General features: G+C 45.8%; 1 protein-coding gene across 3 annotated transcripts in view; it reads right to left on the bottom strand.

Moving 5' to 3' along the window:
• Positions 1-22,923, bottom strand: part of UNC5A (unc-5 netrin receptor A) — a 173,178-nt gene that overhangs the window by 38,173 nt on the left and 112,082 nt on the right. For all 3 annotated transcript variants that reach the window (XM_075600795.1, XM_075600796.1, XM_075600797.1), the window contains exons 2-3: positions 15,712-15,963; positions 10,365-10,508 (exon numbers count right to left, since the gene is read on the bottom strand). In XM_075600795.1, coding sequence (XP_075456910.1) covers positions 10,365-10,508; positions 15,712-15,963 — 396 coding nt within the window. The remainder of the gene's footprint in view (positions 1-10,364; positions 10,509-15,711; positions 15,964-22,923) is intronic.

The raw sequence follows: 22,923 nt of genomic DNA, 5'->3' as shown, positions 1-22,923 counted from the left end.
TAGAAATAATGTACAAGTGTATGCATTGTACAATAAAGAATTTAAGATACCAATAATCGTGTTGTAAAGTATTCATAAATACGAAAATTGGGAGCCACGCTTGCATCGCGTTATAAGCGGATTCGCGCCGTAACGGATCGCATTATAACGGGGTTGAGCTGTATTTTTTTTAATTTGCCCTACATCTGATTACAACCCTAATATTTGATTTATTTGTAACGCCTTCTATACTAGTTGATAGAGATGACACATAAGTCTCTACTCTTTGCTCCTTTGTATTCCCCCCACCCCCTTACACTTGTATTTCTTTCTTCCCTTAGTCACCTTGATGTATGCCTGTCTCCTGTTACCCCTCATGGGGGCCTGTACGGGGCACTTCAGCTGTGGGGTAACAGGTAGCCGCATTTGTTTCCTATTGGTAGAGCTGCCTCCGCTAATCTCTTTTGAGATAAGACTGTTAGTACAATTTGTACGTATAGGTTAATTGGTAATTCCCTTTTTGTTTTGCTTGGGTAATGATGGGAGTACAATTAGTTTTAAGACAAGGACATTAATTACCAGAAGATTGGAATAAAACAGAACAGACAAAAATAGAAATGTACTAATGTTTACGCAAGAAGCAAATAAGTGAAATTTGACTTAAATTAAATGTTTCTAGGGAAGCTGTTTATATTGTTAAGTTGTTTAAATAAAAAATATATATTTTTGCCCTAGGTGGATGTGTCCATATTATATTAAAGTACAGAATACACGCACACGCGCACACGCGCACACGCGCACACACGCACACACGCTTTTATATATTACCGATGCAGCGGCCGTTATTCGAACACTTCACGCGTCATGTACCTCGGAATCCCGATTTGAAACCGCGGGATGAATTCCAGCCTCCCCGCACTAAGATGCGAGCGCGACGAGTGCAGAAAAATGAATTTTAGTGTTCTGGCTATTAAAAACATGAAATTGACACAGTAGCACAGTTCTGTACACATTACAATTCATCCATTTTATTGCAAACGAAGAAACAGAATCCATGAAATTCAAACAAAACATCCGCGATAAGCGCGGGTGCCTGGGGCGATTGGTCACGTTCATGCTGCGTGGGGAACAGCAGAGAACTCAAAATCGGCGCCGAGATGTGTTCGAATAACGGCCGCTGCATCAGTATATACACATACCTAATAATCTATATGACATAAATAATACTTTTATGTACTTTTACATAATAAACATATCACTGCTATTACTTCAGTATTGGTTCTTTGGGGTGCAGCACCTCAAAGGGGTGATCAGATACCTCAGCTCAGTCCTGCATTGTAATTACTTTACTGTGCATCACAAACAACATTGCTCTTGCTCTTCTTTTACCAGGATGCATAGATCATGGCTCTTGTTGACTTTCAAAGTCAGTCATGTGTTGCTCAAGCTACTATATGAGTCACATGGACTTTCAAATCAGTCACATGGACTTTCAATCCAAATAGAAGTCCAGGGACTTCTTCAATAAGAAGTAGCTGATCGCACTATGATTGGCTGAAAACTCCCATTGACCTATATGGGAGTTTCTGGATGATCACGGAGCGATCGACTGCTTTGAGGCATATTGAATGAGCCCCGCCATTCTGACCTATATCTGAAGTTAGAATACCGTTGGTGCAACCTGAACAAATACAGTGCAAAGTTTTATGTTTCACCATGAAATCCTCAAAAGAACATATGAAGATAACATTAAAAACGGCTTATATTTGGATCGACTTTTATCACCCTGCCAATTTTGCATGTGTGTCATTTGGCATTTCCCTGTGCTATCCAAACACACAAAGCATGGATTATGTCACACAACAACATTTCCTCTGATATTATGCACCTCTAAAACTACTAAAGGAAATGTTCTTGAATTTTGCACAATGACTCTGAACCTGCCAAGTTTCGGGCATAATCTTTTTTCACAGTTAAGTAGGAGACAGGGTTTAATATGGAGAACACGGCCAATGATTGCACAACAATAAACAAAAATAATAAGCACATACAAGTTCAAGTGACAACTAACCTGTAAGCGAAGAGAAAGAAGAAGCAGCATTAAATAAAATAAAACTATGTTGGAAAATAAATGTAATAAAATGAAACAAATAACTATTTGTGCTGACACCGCAATAAAGCGAGGCAATCCCAATATAAACAAAGTCACAATATAGTCAGTAAAGGAAAAATACATAATGTATAAAGCACTATAAAAAGTAAACCAAAGCTTTGTTACAAGGAAGGCCTTCTTAGATGTATTTCGATGTACACGACCCAGTTTATTTATCCAGGCATAAATCAACCATTTCCTCAGAAAGTATACTGTATATCCAATGGGGAAAAAGACACTTGGTCAGTCCCAGGATGTTGTCACAGGCCATAGTGGTACTAAACGTATTTGCCGGAGGCCAGCACTGCATCGCATCACCAGCCTAGCAGCGCAGAGGCTGCAGTACTTGTGATATTCTTTTAGATTAGCCAAAATTGGGCAAAGCTCTTGTTGATGCAATATTTATTAGAGTAAGGGAGAGACCAATTTCTAAAATACATCCCATTGACACTAACAAATATATGCACATATGAAAAAGCATAATGGTACCCCAATTACCATCACACATCCAGCACCGGATATTATCAACTTATCCATATTATAGACTTTTCAGGCACATGGTTAATCCATCAAGATTGATGTTTAAATGCTACTGTGATAAGGATTCAGAGCATGCTACCACCTAGCCCCTTGCCGTGACATTACACTACTTGTCCCCATAGTTATTTTGATCCATCGGTAGATGCGACAACATAAGAGGGAGAGGGCAAGACGCAGAGGTCATCTACTGTATGTTAAGTTCCCTAGATAAAAACAACACCAACAAATAAACATAGATCACATTGTGGATGTAATGGTGAAATATGTTGATGTGCCAGTGTTTGAGACAGGAGCGTTGTATTTGTTACTCAACATTAATGTGTATGTGCTGGATGTTTTTTACAGGTTAATATTGTTACTGGATAATTAGGTCTCTTCAGGATGAGCTACATGTAAGAGACAACTCAGAGCTCTGTGTCTACCAGGAATCCCATAACATGTACACACAATGAGTAAAGTAAGATTAATGATCTGGTTGAAGAAACTCATTGAAACGATGGGCGAGCTCCCTCGAATCCAGTTCTCTGGTACCTCAGTGTCATTTTACATTTCTGAAACAGCAGGTCCCGAAAAATAGGGTGGTGGGATCGATTAAATTGACCACCAGAGGTTCCCATAAAAAACATACATGCAGTATTGATAACGCCTTTGTTATTAGGATTTTATATATATATTATATACAAATATTTAGATAACAAGACTGCATTCTACAATCAGCTTAAATGTAGATTCATTTTGGAGACAGGACTGCTGCATTGTGATATGGATCGTATTGTATTTATACTACATTGTGCAAACTGCTAATTGTGCTCAATTCTCTACCAACACAGGGCATCAAGTATTCAGAAAAAAAGTGAAAACTTCAATTATTTAAAATACAAACTGTGCACTTGTCTGACATGGTAAATAACCTCATTGTGCGTGTAAACCTTGAATAACATATCACAACTCTTAATGAAGAAGCAAAGCTCTATTATCTTTTTTAGGTATAGATTTGCTGTAATAGCCTTTAATGTAATAACATGGGAGTTCCTTGTAGATGAAGGTAAAAGAAGAAATGATAACGAAGAGACTAGGTTTAAAAAAAAAACTCTGTACACTATAATAGTACCTACTGTATGAAGAACTCATGTTGGCTCTTTCTTTTATTTATTTTTTAACTCTTTAGTTAGCCTTTTCCTGATAATGTATAACAAAACAAAAAGGAATAGACAAAGGAGAAATAGGGAACCGTAATGGCTCTTTTAAAGATATTACCACTTATAACTATTCAAAATACTTTCGTTTAATATACGTTATACATCAATTAAGTCATTATATATATATATATATATATATATATATATATATATATATATATATATATATATATATATATATATATACAGTGCTCGACAAACCCGGTCGCCCACTCGCCAGGCGCGAACGGAAATTGGCCGGTGGCCAGCTAAGTTTTCCCCCAGCTCTGCGCAAATGTAAAAAAAATTGGCCAATTGGGCGTGACGCGGAATGGAGCCCTTCTCTGCAGGTGTAAGTAATAGCTGCTCCTGCTCCTCACACGCGCGGACCCTGTCTCCTGCCCGCGCTTCCCCCCTCATCCCCTCCGTTTCCACTCCTGTCCCCGTGGCTGCTCGCATGGGGCAGGAGATGACAGCGGGGGATATTCCCCTCTCCCCCCACCCCCCAGTCCCGCTTGCCCTACGGTCCCCGCTTTCCCCCGGTGCCTGTGGTTGCTTGCTTGGGGTGTGAGATGCCAGCAGGGGTGTTCCCCTCGGTCCCCGTGGCTGTCTCCGCTTCCCCCCCCCCCTCTCCGCTCCCCCCCTCTCCGCTCCCCCCCCCCCACAGAGAGTGTGTGTGTGTGTGTGAGAGTGTGTGTGTGTGTGTGTATGAGAGTGTGTGAGTGTGTGTGTGTGTATGATAGAGAGTGAGAGAGTGTGTGTGTGTGTGTGTGTGTGTATATGTGTGAGAGAGTGTGTGTAAGTATGAGAGAGAGAGAGAGAGAGAGAGAGAGTGAGTGTGTGTGTGTATGTGTGTGTGTATGAGAGAGTGTGTGTATGTCTGCAGGACACAAGAAGTACCCCCCAATCAGTCACACATCACCCAGTCACCCCACCCAATCACCCAGTCAGTCACCCCACCCCCCCACCCAATCACCCAGTCAGTCACCCCACCCCACCCCCCCACCCAATCACCCAGTCAGTCACCCCACCCTTCCACCCAATCACCCAGTCAGTCATCCCACCCAATCACCCAGCCAGTCACCCCACCTCCCCACCCAATCACCCAGTCAGTCACCCCACCCCACCCCCCCACCCAATCACCCAGTCAGTCACCCCACCCCACCCCCCCACCCAATCACCCAGTCAGTCACCCCACACCCCCACCCAATCACCCAGTCAGTCACCCCACCCCACCCCCCCACCCAATCACCCAGTCACCCCACCCCCCCACCCAGTCAGTCACAAGTCAGTCACCCCGTCTCTGTCTCTCACCCCGTCTCTGTCTCTCACCCCGTCTCTGTCTCTCACCCCGTCTCTGTCTCTCACCCCGTCTCTGTCTCTCACCCCGACTCTGTCTCTCACCCCGACTCTGTCTCTCACCCCGACTCTGTCTCTCACCCCGACTCTGTCTCTCACCCCGACTCTGTCTCTCACCCCGTCTCTGTCTCTCACCCCCTCTCTGTCTCTCACCCTCTCTCTGTCTTTCACCCTCTCTCTGTCTCTCACCCTCTCTCTGTCTCTCACCCTCTCTCTGTCTCTGTCTCTCACCCTCTCTCTGTCTCTGTCTCTCACCCTCTCTCTGTCTCTCACCCTCTCTCTGTCTCTCTCTCACCCTCTCTCTGTCTCTCTCGCTCACCCTCTCTCTGTCTCTCTCTCACCCGCTCTCTGTCTCTCTCTCACACCCACTCTGTCACCCTCTCTCTCTCACCCTCTCTGTCTCTCTCTCTCTCTCTCGCTCACCCTCTCTCTGTCTCTCTCTCACACCCTCTCTGTCTCTCTCACACACTCTTTCTGTCTCTCTCTCTCACCCTCTCTGTGTCTCTCACCCACACTCTGTCTCACACTCTGGATCTGGATATCTTATTTACCCTATATATCTTAACCCTTAAGATATCTTAACCCTTATCTTGCCCTATACCTTCACCGAAATAACCTATACTGCTTTCTTCCAGATCTAACTCTTGAGCTTCACACGGAAGACATCGGAATCCCCCCTAATCCAAAAGACAGGTAGGGAACACCTCCCCTCCAATGTATAACATTGCGGGAATGAGGGTACATGGACATTGAGGGACTGCGGATCAGGTGAGATCCCAGGTGGGATTGCTGCTTTAGAAATTGTGAAGCGGGGGCTTCCTGACACTGGTTAAGGGGTTCAGGAAACTAGTCATTCACGTCTGGGTTTTTGTTCTACATCCGACACACACACACACACACACACACACACACACACACACACACACACACACACACACACACACACACACACACACACACACACACACACACACACACACACACACACACACACACACACACACACACACACACACACACACACCCCAAGGACTAATTGTAGTATAATGTAATACAATAAATAAACTTATGTCAAAAACGAATGTTCTTACTAGGAATTTATTCAATTGATGTTTTGTTTTTTTTTAAAGCGGGTTGGGGTCGGGGCTAGGTGGCAAGTAGATTTTTTGGTTTGGCAAGTAGATTTTTTGATTTGGCGAGTAGATTTTTGGGTGATTTGTCAAGCACTGTATATACACACACACACACATACACACACACACACACACACACACACACGCAATGATTTATATGTATTTAATATTATAATTGTGACTGATTATTTATATTAATTTTGTTTCATTACACTATGCTGGGTATGTCATTAAAATGTATACATACAGGGTTTATGCATTATAGACAAAGGGAAAATGTATTTTTAAGGCAGCCAGATATTAAGTGGCAATCTGTGGTCTGAAACTAAGGCACTAAGCTATAAGTTTGCTCTGAAACATACAGAACACACTTTGAATAGCTGTTGCCAAAGACTATACTTATTCCCTATGCCTAACTGCAACAGCCAGACACGTATTGTTCAATCAACAGTGCACGGCTTTCTGTGATACCAAATGGCCAAAAGAAGCAGGGAATAGCAACAGAATCTTGCTCTAAAGCTAACCAACTGGGCTTTGTTTGTACAAGAATCAGCAGTATCTTTGCCAGCCGCACATATTTCTTAGTGACCCTGACCTGTCGTTTTAATTGATTTTAAAGTTTGTGTACTTATTTATGATGAATTCAAGTTTTTTTTAACCTATTATATATAGAAGTATCTGTGCTTGCACACATACCCACTGACCCACCTATGGGGCTATCATTATCTCTAGATATCGAGGGAATAATGTTCTAGTAGGCTTTTCTAAAGAGATATATTGGCATGTGTGCCCACTATTTTAGTGCAAATTTAGCGTGCCAGTACACACATACCCCACCCTGGGATTTAGAAGGAGTGCACCCCTCAAAAAGGATATTCTTCCTTCCTCTCCTTCTTCTCTGTTTATGTATTATGCTCTGAATAGCACCTGCACAGACATTAACCTACCTGCTTTTCTGAATGGCCGTGCCCAATGTAAGGAACCTGGTAATTATGTTTTTACAGCTGTTACAGATGCGTTAGCCAGTGAGCTATTCCTAGTAGATGTGACAGAAGAAAAATGACATGCTCTCTAGATGCTTATCCATATATGTACACGGACGTGTGCAACGCGTAACTCCTCCTTTTATTTCACAGAACCACTTCCCAAACTGCTTGCTAATGCCAGTGAGTAAATGGTAATGATTCATTGATGCTAAGAGACGCAGTTGCAAAACGCATCCAATTTAAAGCGAAAATGCTGTTTTTGCAGCTCAAAACATATCCTCTACCTGGAATGATGTATTATTTTTCTGATGCAAAACTGGTGCTTTCCCCTGGAATATTCTTTTGCTAAACGTGGTGCTATTTTTGCAGAACTGCTGTAGTTTTGCACCTGGGAAACCTTAAAGCTGAAGGTTCCTATTGCACAAATGGAATATCCTTGACCTATTAAAGCCACCTGATCTCATGGAGACTTTACTATACAACTTCTGTTTTACCCAGTGTCAGAGTGGTGTTATGAATATAAATTGGTTAGATCACTGCCCATACCATGCTCATATTTATGTTAAAAGCATTGTGGACACGATGACCTTACTTAAACGAGGTCATGGTAAGGTTATAGTCTCTAATGTCATTCGGAATACAATGACAATGCAAAAGATAAGTGAGTTATGGGAGTCACAGTCCTACACAGCTTGTCATTCCCTAATTTTAATTCCTAATACTGCTGCCCATAACATCGCCGTAATGTATTTTTTTTGTCGTTAATGTCATTAGTGCACGTTAATTTGCTTTTAAGCGTTTTGATAATTGATGTTATAATAGTATGATAATTTGCACTTAAAATTTTTTAATTGGATGGCTACATAAATCCCTGTCAGGACACTTGCTGTTTAAGTCCTGAGGAAGACCTCAGGTGGCCTTGAAAGGCATGTTTGCTGTATCAGCTCCTCTGCCCTCCGGCTCTGGCAGTGATGTACATTAAGCAGAAGTCTTGTCTGTTCAGCATAGTGCCCAAAACAAGCTTTCATTCGGAACTGATTGGGATCTGCCCCTCACTAGGGTTGCTACGTGGCTAAGGATTGCCTAAATGTATCCAGACAGGTATTTTTATTCTATTTGTTATTAATATTATTAGTTTTGGAAATGTAAAAATGCAGCATGGTTGAGATTATTAACCCTTTCAGATGTTCTCTGAACTACACAAGAGTTACTACACAAGAGTTACTACACAAGAGTTACTACACAAGAGCTGGCACACTTCAGTTGCGCTTATGACATTCTGGGGCCTATTCTAGTAGCTTCGGGAACCAACTCATTGAGGATTTTGAGCAGTTCTCGCACAATTTGGCAAGGTTGCTATTCAGAAAGCCTCGATCAGTTGGCCAAATGGTACTGGGACTGCATGTTTTGGCGAGTTCTCGCTCCTGGCCAAAATCACAGAGCAGGAGCTGCCAAAAGTCAAAATAACGCCATTATGAGAAACTAACGGTATTCTAGTAGCCTCGATAATCTCATCGGAGCTCTGGGATAGCTAGTTTCTCGCAGGTCTCGTTTTGCCAGCAGAGGGTGGTGGGATGGGATCTGAGAGCAGGAGTTAGAAAAAAATGCATTTTGCCTGCATCAGATTGATGCCGGAAAGTCTCCAGAGTTGATACACATTAATACCAGCTCAGGAAACCCCCGGCTTCAATCCTCTGCAATAAAAATTAATTTACAGGCAGCTCCTTAGCGGCTAACTGCCAAGGCAATGAAGGGGTTAACTACCAGTGCCCAGTTTATTGTGGGTAGCGGGGTTGGGTGAAGGTGGTATTTGCGCCATGGTGGGTGTTTAGGTCTTGCAGGGGGGTTGCAGGAGGAGTTAACCCTTTCGTTACCTTAGCGTTTCCCACCGCTGTGGTAGTGAAGAGGTTACCTCCTTCCGCTACCTTCCCGGCAGGACTAACCACCCACCCTAGGGCAACTACTCCCTTCATCCACCCCCTCTGCCCCCAATAAACAGGCTATTCTGGTTTATCCCTTTCATTGCCTTCGCGGCTAGCCGCTAAGGTAATGAAGCCGTTTTTATTTTTATTTTAATACTAGTGTGCAGGAGCAGGGAGTCTCCTGAGCGGAACCGCATTGATTTCCGCATCGGGGACCCCCTGCTTCCCGAGTTACTGGTCCTGTTATGGGGTGCCGGTATCCCCAAGCAATGTTTAAATCCCCCGCGTCACGTGGCCGGGACATTTACTGTAAATGCATAGGAGATACCGGCACCCCATATCGGGGCATGTAACTCGGGAAGCAGGGGGTCCCCGAGGCTGAAATCAGTGCGGTTCAGCTCAGGCGACTCCCTGCTCCTGCACACTAGTATTAAAATAAAAACACTGTGATAGCCTGTGAGAGCTGTGCAGGGAGAGGCGGCTCTCTCTGTGTAGCTCAGATTGCGAGAAAATCGCAGGCGGGAGAACTTAGAAAGAAATCTGAGATGACTTTGCTGCTACGCCGAGCCGTTTTGGCATTTTCCTACCTCACGGTTTGAGATGGTTTCAGATTCTTTCTGAATACAGTGATAACACAAATGACAAACCGTTCGGCAGGAACATGCCACATCGTTCCAGGTAGCAGCAAAGTCATCGAAGCTACTAGAATAGGCCCCTCTGAGCACATTATGACAGTTTTGTTCATGTTCTACAGGGGATCGTGTTCACCGCTCCCCAGGAGAGTACGCATGATCTGAATCGAAGAGGTGAAGACTCCTGTCCACCGTCTGTTCACATCAGCTGATGTGTTGAAACCACATGAATGATACCCAAGCTATCATGTGGTTGTAATCCTGGATGTCTGCTTGTACTCTGATGCCACTGGACATCCAGAATGTTTGAAAACATTTAGTACCTCTGTTAGTATAACGAAAATTCTTACGTTTCTTAAATGTGCTGCAGTTCTGTGTTTTGCCCCCTGCAACTAGGTGGAATTTGTGACTTGACTAAAAGGTGCAAAAAATGATAGAGGGGGAGATGCACAATTTGGGGGTCCGAGCTGCAGAGATACATACACGCGATGCGGATAAACGCCTTCTGACTCTTGGAGGTACCGGAGGAGCTCCAGGCCACACAATGGCACCAATATTCCTCCAGACCAAAGATCTTCTCCACCTGCTGCCGAGAGATTTCAATCCTCACTTCCATGACGGGCAGACCTAAGAGGAGAAAGGGAGTATCACTGGGTGGGCGAGAGAATGCTCACAGGGTCACAGAGACATGCGGCACTTCGTGGAGTTAAACCAGCAGGGTCTGCTCATGCATATGCACCCTCCACAATTGAACCCATTTAGAAGTTCATGTTTGGAGATGTTCCCTGAAGTTGAAACATGGTGCGGAATAGGGCAGGCAGAGTATGACTTCCTACAATATTTTGATTACAAAATGAACCCCCCCCCAAAAAATTGCTTGGCTTCCACCAAAAACTAGATGTGGTAATAGAATAGCCTGTACTGTATTATAATAGATTCTACCTCACATTTTTATTTAAAGAAATCATTACAATAAACTCTGCTGCAAAGGAATTTGGAAAGGAAATAGTGCATGTTGAAGGTTCTACAGGTAGAGCAGAGCAGGTCAGGTTTTAAGGATATCCCTGCTTCAGCACAGGTGGCTCAGTCAATGACTGCACCACTGATTGAGCCACCTGTGCTGAAGCAGGGATATCCTTAAAACCTGACATGTTGGTGGCCCTTGAGGACTGGAGTCAGCCACCCCTGAGGCAGAACCTTGGTTTCTGCAGGTGTTACACAGCTTCTGTGTGCGCGCATTCTCCAGCTCTCGGTTCTGTGTGTATGTGGTGATTGCTTCTCTCCCTCTCATGCTGCTCTGCAATTTTTTCTGACAGTTGCTCAGGATTATTTGTGGTGTGTAGCTGCAGTGTATGGGACCGCCTTATCTAGGTCCGTGCATGATCCACAGAGTCCTTTGTCCACAGAGCTTAATAGAGCAAAGAGCTGACGAAGGGGTTAATGTATGTCCCCAGCTGACGAAGCGGTTAATGAAGCTACATTTTACAGAAGTCCTCAAGCCCCCCAACCGGTCAGGTTTTCAGGATATCCCAGCTTCAGCACGGGTGGCTCAATCAGTCCCCGCTTCACAACAGGTGGCTGAATCAGTCCCTGCTTCAGCACAGGTGGCTGAATAAGATGCTCCTTCAGCACAGGTGGCTGAATCAGATGCTCAGGCTTTGACTGAGCCTCTGATTGAGCCACCTGTGCTGAAGCTGGGATATCTTGAAAACCAGACCCGAAGGGGGAGGGGAAGGACCGGAGTTGAGCATCCCTGCTCTACAGGACTAACAACCGGGGGTTAATAATGACGTGATGATAGATACAGGAGGGGCTATTAAAGCAAATCGTTGCAAGATTTTTGTTAGCAGTGAGGGAGCGATAATTGCAGCTAGCTACCAAGAAAGGGTTCTGTGTTGCCGTGTTTTGCAGATGGCAGCAGGTAGCGCGCAGGCGAGAAATGTTTTAGCAGTATGCATTAAATCTTAGCATTGCAATTTAGGATGTAGTTAATGAAGCAACACTCTGAAGAGCAGAAGCAGAGAAGAGGTTAATGATGCGAGCTGATAACTAGCTGTGAGTGTTTAGTGGAGTAGAGACCTGCAGTATTTTAGCAACAAAACACTTTTTTTTAGTACAGGCATTATAGTGAAATCTCCTAAGAGAAGAAGGGTTAAAGAGCATTTAGTGTAACAAAAGTACTCTAATAATCATAACCACTTAGGACGCCATTTAGCAGAGCTCCTATTCAATATGGTGAGCAGCTGTATAATGCAGCTAATAAATGTGTCACCTTCCATTCAAGGGAAGAAAAGGTCTTGCATTGTAACAGTGCATTGCACCACTTCTTACTGTGGTCCTTATTCAATATGCTGCCAAGCACATTCTCCGTGTCAGCAAAGCCTTTAACACATATGGATGGGGCTCAGTGGCGTCCCCGACACAGGCCAACGGCTTCACAGCACATGATAAATACAAGGGAGGGGGAATTTACTGACAAATATCAACCTGGAACTTCCTGTACCATAAATGACATCCCCAAGTTAATAACTATATGAGTTATATATATGCACACACATATACTGTATTGTAATGCGACAGAGAAGAAGCAATTAAACCAGGTCTTGTGATAAAAACCTGGCTAGCTATAATATATATATATGTATATATATATATATATATATATATATATATATACATATATACAGTGTTCGACAAACCTATACATTTGCTCGCCCCGGGCGAGTGGATTTAACCCCCGGGCGAGTAAATATTGGCCCAAGCAGCACACGTTTGGTACTAGGTGGTGAGTAGATTTTTTTTGTGTGGCGAGTAGATTTTTTGGTGATTTGTCAACCACTGCATATATATATATATATATACACATACACACACACACACACACACACACACACACACAGTATAGTACAGTATGAATTTTGTTTTTTTTACAAAAATGTGTCTTTACAAGTACAAGAAATCTTGTTGGGATGTAGGCTGCTTTAAACAGCAGACTTCAGATCTGAAACGGGTTCAGATTTCTTTTTAGCCATCTCAGGTCGGCCGGCTCATTTTCCATAAACATTCTTTTTCACAAATTCCCAGGAATAGTGGTAATAACAAGTGAATCTATGCGATCAAGAGACAAGGTACAATTCTTGGGAGTCTGCCAACGGAAATAAATAAAACCTGATACAGCTCTAAATAAATGTTACTTCTACGTGCTGAAGCCCAAACATGCAATGAGAAGGTGGGTATATTTGCATGAAAGTGGAAAAGCGAATGCATTTAACAGATAATTAATCTGCATTGCAGATCTGAGGATGGAGTGACATAGCAGTGAAAGAAGTGTAGTTGCTTGCTGAAAGGTAGAAGTTTATTAGAAATGGCATTTCCGCCTGTATCACCCCTCTCAAAAAGGAAGGTGCCCGGGGTACATTGGATTAATCTCTGTGTCTCCTGCATCGTCAAGAAAAGAGCTATTGTAATTTTACTTGGGAACTCAGCGATTCCCAATCTTATTAAACTGGTGCCCCTAAAAAACATTTGTTTTGCCTTTGGGACCACATTCTGTTATTAACGCACACAGCAAGATGACCACTGTGTGGCCAATGGAGTCCCCCCAAAAATGTATTTGAACCCCTCTCCTCTGTCTAGTTGTCACTCTATGTCCTGTTTTTTGCCGCTTTGTGTATTTCCCAGTGTGTCTCTTCCTCGTGGATCTCTGAGCCCCTCCAGGTTTGCAAACATTGACTGTGTGTGTGTAGGCCCACACTTGCAGAAGGGAAAGGCAGCTCTGGCAGTGCACAGGTTACAATTCCGCACGGCACTGTGTGCTTGTTCTGGTGTGTCTGTCTGGACACTGCCACCATCCGCTATTTATAGGAATAGAGATGGCACTTTCCCCTCCTCTCCACTCTATTCACATGGTCTCTGCATCTGAGAAGAAAATGACCTCGGTGTCGCTCTCAGAGAGACTGGCAGGGAAAGGGCAGCATGAGACTGGAGATGTTAGAAAGAGATTGCATGGGAAATCACGAAGGGAGTGCTAAGGAGATGTAGGCGACAATAAATAAATCAACAAAGGCAGAAGGGAGAAAAGAACTACAGTATGTAGAGGAGAAAGACAACCAAAGAGAAAGGCGGCAGGGAATTCCTGAGAGACAGGGAGGGCAGAGCGAAACTGCAGAAGAGAAAGAGAGACTTCAGAACATACATGCAGAAAAGAGACTGCAAGGGAGCGCCAAATAATAAGACAATAAACAGCAACCAGAGACTCGGAGATACAGGGGAGAAAATAAGTGTGCGAGACAACATAGAAAAAGACAGCAACCAAGAGACTGAGCGAAGACTGAAAGAGGGGAGAGAAAGACATTCATCTCTATTCAATATTCTTCCCCATGCTATAGGAGAGTTCAGCTGGGTTTAAATAAGTGGGACTAAAATCTTCTCCATCTTCCGAGCCAGATCCTTGATTAAGGCTCTCTTTATACAGCTGAAAAGTCGGCAAATAATGTCTCATTAAAAGTATTTAAAACAAAATCTGTTGTGCCTAACACCTTCTCCATTACTGCTGTTGAACTAAAATGCTCTCAAGCACGGGGAATATTGGCTTACAGTACTGTATACTGAGCAGGTGCTATTGTGAGAGAAAGGGAAAGACGGGAGGGAGAAGGTGGAGATGAGGGAAATGCTTCATGCTCCAGTCTTAATTCCAGTTTCTGCATCCTTTGTTCAGCTCTCATTACAGATGAGCAATTCAGCTACTAGATATAAAATGCTCTTAATTGGGGTCTAATTAATTAGCTGCGGAGAAGAATAAAAACCTGTTACTTCCTGTGGATACCCCCCTCCTTTATTTTTTATTATTTTTTTTACTCTCCACCGTTTTGTATTATGAAATATGATAAAGTGAGAAATGCGAAGCCTCGTGGCATCTCTCCCAGTCACTGTCACTTGTCAAATTACGAGACACGCTTCTCTGTCTTCCCCATTGTAAGAAGACCTGGAGGGGAGGGGGTTTGGTGTAGGAAAGAAAGAGGCAGAGAGAGAGAGAAGGGGGGAAGACAGATTGCTTTGGAGAGGGAAATGTGGTTTATTTTAAGCAACAGAAAAAAAACCTATTGCTCACCATCCTTGTCTCATGAACCACATTGTTAGTCAAGGGATACAGAAATATAGTGGCCCGCGACCAATCAAGTCTGTTCCTCCCATTATAGAGCAGGTGACAGTAACCAGACAGAAGAAACCTTTGACCGGAGTCTGTTTTATATGCAATGAAGTAAGCAGCAGAGATACAGAGAAGGAAGGAATGTATTATCCCCCTTTTCCATCACAGCATGAGTGCCTGTGAAAGGATGAGTAGCCCATCAAGGCTGTCTACCCTACCAAAAAAGACCTGTCAACTGTCACTGATTTTACTGGGTGTCTCACTGATTTTGAGTCAGTGTTGCAAAGTTTTGCATTGACAGTCGCAAAGACTCCAGTGGTATCTCACGGATTACTGTAGTGTACACCTCTGCAAACAGGAAGACTAGAAATGGAAGTTTCTGCCATCCAGTCCCTATCTCCTCTGTGGGCCGTTAATGACAAAGATGGCCCGTCAAGTTTTTTCATTCTACCATAGGGAAAGTGGCAGAGACACAGAGACAAAGCCTATTGCGGCCGCCATAGTATTAATAAGGACAACTACAGGGTAAATGGCATACTGGCATTGAGATGGACCCATGCACCATTGAGGCTGTGTGCCCAGCGACAGTGCTTTAGTCTCATGTGATTTCTGCCCAGCTCTTAGATTACCACACTGCCAGTCTTCTTAAAGCTCCTGTCAGTGGGTTGGACCCAGTCATACCCGTGCTGCGGTCTGCGCTGTGCTGAATCGCGTGGTCAGTCTGGTGCACCCACTCCCCATTGCACTTGAAGTAGATCTGCGTGGCCGGTGTGGCTTTACAACCCAGGGTCACTGGCTTGTTCTTGACAATGAAGACGTCCTCGGGCTCCAGAAGGAAGTGTGGCAGCAGTTCCCCTCCTGGCCCCCCCATCCCTGCTGCCCCCGGCACCGGCACTGGAAAGGGATTCACTGGCCCGGAACTCTGCTGGCAGCCTGAAATCAGAGGACATAGAGAGTGGTGAGTATTCTGCAACCTGAGGACTTCTGCATAGCCGCTGCCCATTCAGTGCCTGTGTCTGCTCCGCTCCACATGCCCTTATCGTTCTCCATCACTCCTACATGCCTCAAGCTTTTCTTTAATAACTTTAATATTGATTTTCATGTAAATAAGCACTGACAAAACGTTGGATTAAAGACACAATAAATATTTAGACGTAGTCTACACGCCTGCTACATAATTGCAGAATACGGATTTTAAAATGTCCTTATTTATTAACTCTTCCGTTGCCTAAGAGGCGCAGCCCCAATGTAACCACGTAACTTGCTCCCTCCAGCACAGCTGATCATGCTTATAGCAAACATTTGCCTGTGTTGGTTCCTTCGGAAAGTGTTTTTCACTTATCTGAATGGGGCCCCTGCCAATAAAGTGCCCAAATGTCTGGGGATCATTCAAGAGGGGGTAACAGAGATGGGCGATTTGCCTGTGCACGGTTCTGCTCAACACACATCACATGAGAGGTAGTAACTAGAAGAAATCAAATCCTCATTTTTAAATACTCATCGGTGTCTATTTTTGTGCAAAAGGCATATTTCATGCTTAAAAGGTGTAGTTTTCCCCACTCATTTTTTTGGGAGCCCGCCTCCCCCTCTTTTTTTTTTAACATAGATGGTAAGTCGGGGGTACTCCAGAGCTGAAGCAAGTTATTTTCAGCTCCGTAGGACCCCCCGTTTCCCGAGATACTTCATACTGACGGTAGTGCAAAATACATCCCTTCCTCGGGAAACAAAATGGAGGATGAAATCTCCAGCGTGACCCAGAGGATATAAATAACCAGGAAGAACCATTAGCACCTTCCCCAGGAAGTATCCCCGGAACCAGGGGGTCCCCGGAACTGAAAATAAAGGGACTCAGCCCCAAGCACAGAGGGGGAACTGCTCCCGTAAGTGTTTAACTGCTTCTATTGGTTGTAAAAGGAACTGCTCCTTTGAACCTCTCTTCCATTCTCTGTCAGGTAGTGTATTCCAGTGTGCCAGTCCCTCTGGTTCAACTGTGTCACTAAAGATGTGTACATTAAGCTCCCCTCTCCCAAACGTGCAGTCCCCTACTCCCACGCTCCATTTAGAAACACACATGCAGTACTATAATCTTCCGAAGATATCTGCTTTCAAAGTCATACATTTTTGTGCGTTTGACATTGAAGTAGAAGGTTCAGAAGTCTATGTGGGATGATACAAGGGGTTATGAAGAAACGCTAATTTTCTATTTTCAAACCTGTATAGCCTGAGTTCCCCTATGTCCCTTTACCTCCCGCTGCGGTGGCGACTGATAGTAAAGGCTGGGGAGAGTGCAGGCAGTCAGGATGGCGAGCTGGTCGCTGGGAGGTCCGCAGCGGCACCCTTTGCAGGGCGCCGGCATCTTGCCACAAGTCACGCATGCACAGTGAACCTTGCGCATGCGCAGAGGGGCCCAAAGGTGCAGTGGCCATTACCGAGATAGGTGCGCATGCGCGGAAAGGTTTCATAGTGGCGGCCATCTCAGGGAAAGGGCTCCGTTGGGACTACAGCCCCCAGAAGGCACTGGGGTGGCTAGATCACATGGCGTGCATCAGCAAATAGGGCTGCAGAGATCTGCTCACAGATAGATACACTAGGCGCGCTTCAGGGACCACGCCAGTCGGCGCTGGGACACAGAAAGGTCAGGGTGTGTGTGCAGGGTGTCAGTGGCCCCTACACAAGGCCAGAGACTCCTTTATAGGCCCCAGCTAGGCCCTGACTCCCACCAAGATTGTGTTTACTACAGGGACAGCCCCTCTAGATAGGGACATTGGCCCTATAGTGTATACAGTGTCAGGGACACAGCAGCAAGATGCTGTGCAGTATCGGCGGCCTGTAGTATGGGACCAGACCACCACACACAGACACTCTTCAAGGTGGGACCCTCCAGCTGGATACCACCCTCCGTAGAGGCGGACACCTTCGCTGACGGCGATGGCGTGGGGCAGATGGCCCCGTCTCTTCAGTCAGCAGTTACCAGGTGCTGGAGCACCTGGCAGGTACCTCAACAAGTGCACCAACTCAACGCACACTTCCTGTGGGTAGCGCTTCCGCACACTTGGGGTGGGATTGCTCCTGTGGACACCTGGGTGGTTGGGTGCCCAGGGCACCTCAGTACTTTGGGGGTGCCCCCGTCAGGGTGTGGACAAGGTGGTTGGGGGACAAAGTGGGGTTACGGCCGTGCGAGGCCTACCTTGTATATGTTATTCTGATATATATATACATACATACATACATACAAGTGTGTGTGTGTATTGTAGTGGGTCCTGTGCAAGGGGTATCCAGCAGCGCTAGGATCCTTCACAGGTGGAAGCGCTGTCACCGGACGAACCAGGCACACCCCAGGCTCCCTGCAGCAGAGGATCCGGCCTCCTGTGAGCCACAGGTAACAGTGCACCACACGTCGTTACCCTAGACACGGGGGAAAGGGGGATACACCAGGACTTTTTATTTACAAACCATACAAACAAATACCTTTGCCCCCCTTTTAAAGAATAAGATAATTTATTTTAAAGACTATCTCCCCCTTTGTGTTGAGAACTTAATTACTGTATTAATGTTGCTAAAAAGAGCTTTCCCCACAGGAAGATTAGGAAGATTTGAAATCAGACACAGTGAAGCCATTTTATTAAACTCTGATATTTCCAATGCAAAATTGCCCAGAAACAGAATGCGAATTTGATATGGTACAAAATGTTCTCTATCTTCACTAAAAACTATTTATGCATACAAAATCGCACCATTTGATTACAATCCTCCAAACTTAACCTATACTCCATATGGTGAGACGAATAATACCTGGGTACAAACCAGAGATGCCTGCGAAATATGTTCATAAAATATAGGCAGAAGGAGCGGCTCAGTGAGTAAAAACACTGACTGGCACTGAGTTTGAAGCAGGGGGACCTGGTCCGGCTCCTTGTGACCTTGGACAAGTCACTTTATCTCCCTGTGACTCAGGCACCAAAAACATGGATTGTAAGCTCCATGGGGCAGGGACCTGTGTCTGCAAAATGTCTCTGTAAAGCGCTATGTAAAACACTATACAATGTAGTGCACTTTTCCTCACCCCTTTGGAGATTTGGCGGCTACGGTGTATGCGCTGCTTTACCTGCGGCTCACAGGGTGAGCCTGGGGTGGATCTGAGTAGGTAATCAGTAGCGCCTCCACCTGTACGGGATAATACTAGTGGGATAACCCTGTTACAGGAACCCCACACAATACACGCTGGTACGTACTGTCGTGGCCGAGTTTATTCTTACCTTTACCCGGTCTCGGCCGCGACAGATACCGGGCGCGCGCCGAGATGTCTCGCACGCGCGCCGGAGCCTCGGAGGATCGGTCCTCCGATCGAGGCACCCCCCTCTCCGGGTGCCCCGGAGCCCCCCACCGCCATCCCCCACAATAGAGCAACCCAGGGCTCCCTCGGGGAGCCCTGGGCACGCGCGCCATGCGCGCACGCTCCCAATGAAGCGTGACCGCACGCCGAGGGAAAAAACGAGCAAGCCGGGAAATCTCCCGGCTTGCGGCTCTAGCCTACTAAGGATAAAGTGTGTCGCCACTGTATAACAGTTTTACTGAATGCAAACGAATACTGAACACACATATATATATATATATATATATATATATATATATATATATATATACAGTACACAGCTCCCCACACCCGGTCACACATGACTGTGCCCTCCAGTAACCACCAGCCCGGTGTCCACACACTATAATCCCACAAAGCCCTGAGGAGCCCTCGGGCACCCAAGCACCCTGGTGTCCACGAATAGCAACTCCTGCTAGAGTGTGAGACAGCGCTGCCCCCCACTAACATGTTTATAGTTGGTGCACTTGTAGTACCTGCCGGGTACTCCGACACCCGGTAAAGCCACACTGAAGGATAGGATCCAGCGACAGCGGTGATCAGCGACGACGTCCACCTCCACGTGGGGTGACTTCCTGTGAGGAGTGTATCACCTTTGCAGATAGTCCCAGACCACCGGATCACTAGTCCGCAGCTAATCGGGCAATGTCCCTACCTAAGGGCAAGTCCCTAGCGTAGCCACAATCTCTGTGGGCGTCGGGGCCTGAGGGGTTTCTGGCCTAGTGCAGGGGTCACGGACACCCTGCACATGCACACCCTACCCCTTCCTCGTCCCAGCTCCAACTGACATGCTCCTCTGCGTGCCAAATTCTATAATTCTCCAGACAGGAGAATCCGGGCACGCTATTGGCTGCTGCAGCCCATGTGGTCCGTCGCCCTAGTGCATCCTGGGAGCTGTAGTCCCCTGCGGTTCTTTTCTTCTTAATGGCCACCTCACTTGCCTATACTGCGCATGCGCGGCATCTTGCGCATGCTCAATCGCGACCAAGATGGCGACGCCCTGCAAGAGGAGCCGCCGGTAACCTCCGGCGATCGAGTCGCCTGCAGCAACCTCCACCACGCTCTCCCCCAGCCTCCGCTGCCAGATGCAGCTGCAGCCAGAGGTAGGGGGCAGACCAGGGGGGACCCAGGCTATAACAAGAACAAACATTTATTATATGTACAAAATATTGAAATGATGTATTTGCATATTTCTCTCTCAGGTATCATGGAGGTATGTAAACAAGTGGGCCCACTCCTTCCCCTGTATCTCTAAACCCCAGTATCTCTACTTGTTTAAACCATTGAAGAGGCCACTTTGACTACTGTACTTGTTTTATCTTTTAAATAATAAAGAAATTAAGTCTCCTTTCAACAAGCAATGAGAGAAAGAACAAGACTGTGGAAGAACCCCCACAAAAACCCTTAACGTTCTTACAATTCGCCATTTTCTTTTCTCTCTCTGAGTGTTATTACACAAGCTGCAAACCAGTTACATCAGTGAAAGGATTCAGCTGCCCTTTACAATTAGGAGACAAAGCCTAATAAAGGCAGGTAGGCACTGCCAGGCTGCGGCACGAACATAAAAAGACGTACAGATCTCTCTAAAAGGTAGAACGAGGCTTATTAAAAGGTTTCTACAATGGATTGAGACCCCGGGCTGGCTTACTCATATCCACTGGATTATGTCTGGTTTCGACAAGCTTGGAATGCATTGGGTTAGGGGCGGCCAACTCCAGTCCTCAAGAGCCACCAACAGGTCAGGTTTTCAGGGTATCCCTGCTTCAGCATAGGTGGATCAATCACTGTTGAGCCACCTGTGCTGAAGCAGGGATATCCTGAAAACCTGACCTGCTTGATGGCTCTTGAGGACTGAAGTTCACCGCCCCTGCACTGGGTATTTAGAAGAGCCTGATATGTACACGGTACCAACCGTGGAAGTCGAGGCATTGCCCTTGATCTTCTTGTCCTAACCATGGAGCCCACGCAGTAAAAGTGGAAGCTTCCGTTTTGATAAAGGAGCCCACCCACAGACTCAGAGAGTTCTCCTGTATCAAAATATCTACTGACACGTCAGGTAGGGGAGTTTGCAGGCTTAAAGCCGAGTGCAGCTCCGCTAAAGCGGCAGAGAATGTTTACTGGGAAAAATATTTGCATTTAACCAATCAAAGATAATGGACGCGCTCCATGCTGGGATAGGCCGTGAAGGGACTTAGTTACAAAGCCGTGCTATAAGGTGTCTTAGACGCGACCATACTCTGCGCGAACAAAATGCAGGGGATCTATGGGGTCAGCCATAGTGCGCGTAAGCGAGGAAGCGAGACGGGGCGGCAGATTTTGCAGCCGCCAAAATGTTTTGATTTGGTCGCGCAACGGTCGGGTCACGTGCGTGGTTCATCCTTTGAGGGCGAACCGCTCACGTGATGTCACGGCCACGCCTCGTCATAAAAATCCTATAGGCCAGCGGTGCACAAAATGTAGGAGTGCGCCACCCAGGGGGGGGGGAGGGTACGGCGGTTTCAGAGGCCCCGCGCTCTTCCCCCAAGGCATTTAAATTAATGCCGGGGGATCGCGTAAGGCCTCTGCAACTTCACTTACCTTTTTTTCATTGATGCGTTGCCATGGCAACATGACATCACATGACCCCGCGTCGTCATTTGACACCAAAGAGAAGGTAAGGGAGGGGGGCGAGAGCAGGCAGGGGGGTGTAGCAGGAAAAGATTGCGCACCCCTGCAATAGGCCACGGATGGCTCCAGCTACAGGCACGCTACTATATCCGAAACCTTATAGAGAAGCATTGCTTAGTATACCGTATATTAAGGGTGGACACTTTCGTTCGTCTTTTCGTTTTGGTGCTAAAATCTTTTCGTGTTTTGGTTTGGAAAGGAAATGCTAAAACAGCATAATTAAGCATCAAGAATGCTTCAAATGTTATGCAACCATCACACGAAGTAGGAAACTAAAATAACTGAAAAGGTAAAAAATAAACACCACAAAAGATATAGCGAGAAACACCTCGAGATGACTACTTGGCCTGCTGTACTGGTTTTGGTGCTAAATAGTAATGGTTGTAAAAATCATAAGGGTTTTTGTACGTGGTTTGAGAATGTGAGGTTGCTGCAGGTTTTCACACACAAGGTTTGCCCATCCTTGTACAGTGGTTTCCAACCTTTGTTTTAGTTATGGAACCCTAACTGGAATTCTGAGGAACCCCAACTATCTCTAATAGCAATTCTGTGATCACATGCTTTGTAAATCCTTCATTATTTGGTATAATTTTCAAATGACCAGAAAATTGCAGGAAGCCCTTTAGGGATGGCCGGGGAGGGGGGCTTGAGGACTGGAGTTGAGAAGCCCTGAATTAGAACACTATAATGTAAGACAGGGGTGCGCAAACTTTCTGTGCCGCGCCCCCCTGCCTGCTCTCCCCCAGTGTCGTGCCCCCCCCCTTACCTTAAGGATGCGGTCCCAGTCACTGCCACAGCACACGCCTCGGCGTGCGCTGTGCATGTAAGCACCGCCCCTCAATGGGGAAGGGCCC

The sequence above is a fragment of the Ascaphus truei genome, chromosome 5, assembly GCF_040206685.1.
Source record: "Ascaphus truei isolate aAscTru1 chromosome 5, aAscTru1.hap1, whole genome shotgun sequence".
Lineage (NCBI taxonomy): Eukaryota > Metazoa > Chordata > Amphibia > Anura > Ascaphidae > Ascaphus > Ascaphus truei.
This window is presented reverse-complemented; position numbering and strand designations above follow the sequence as displayed.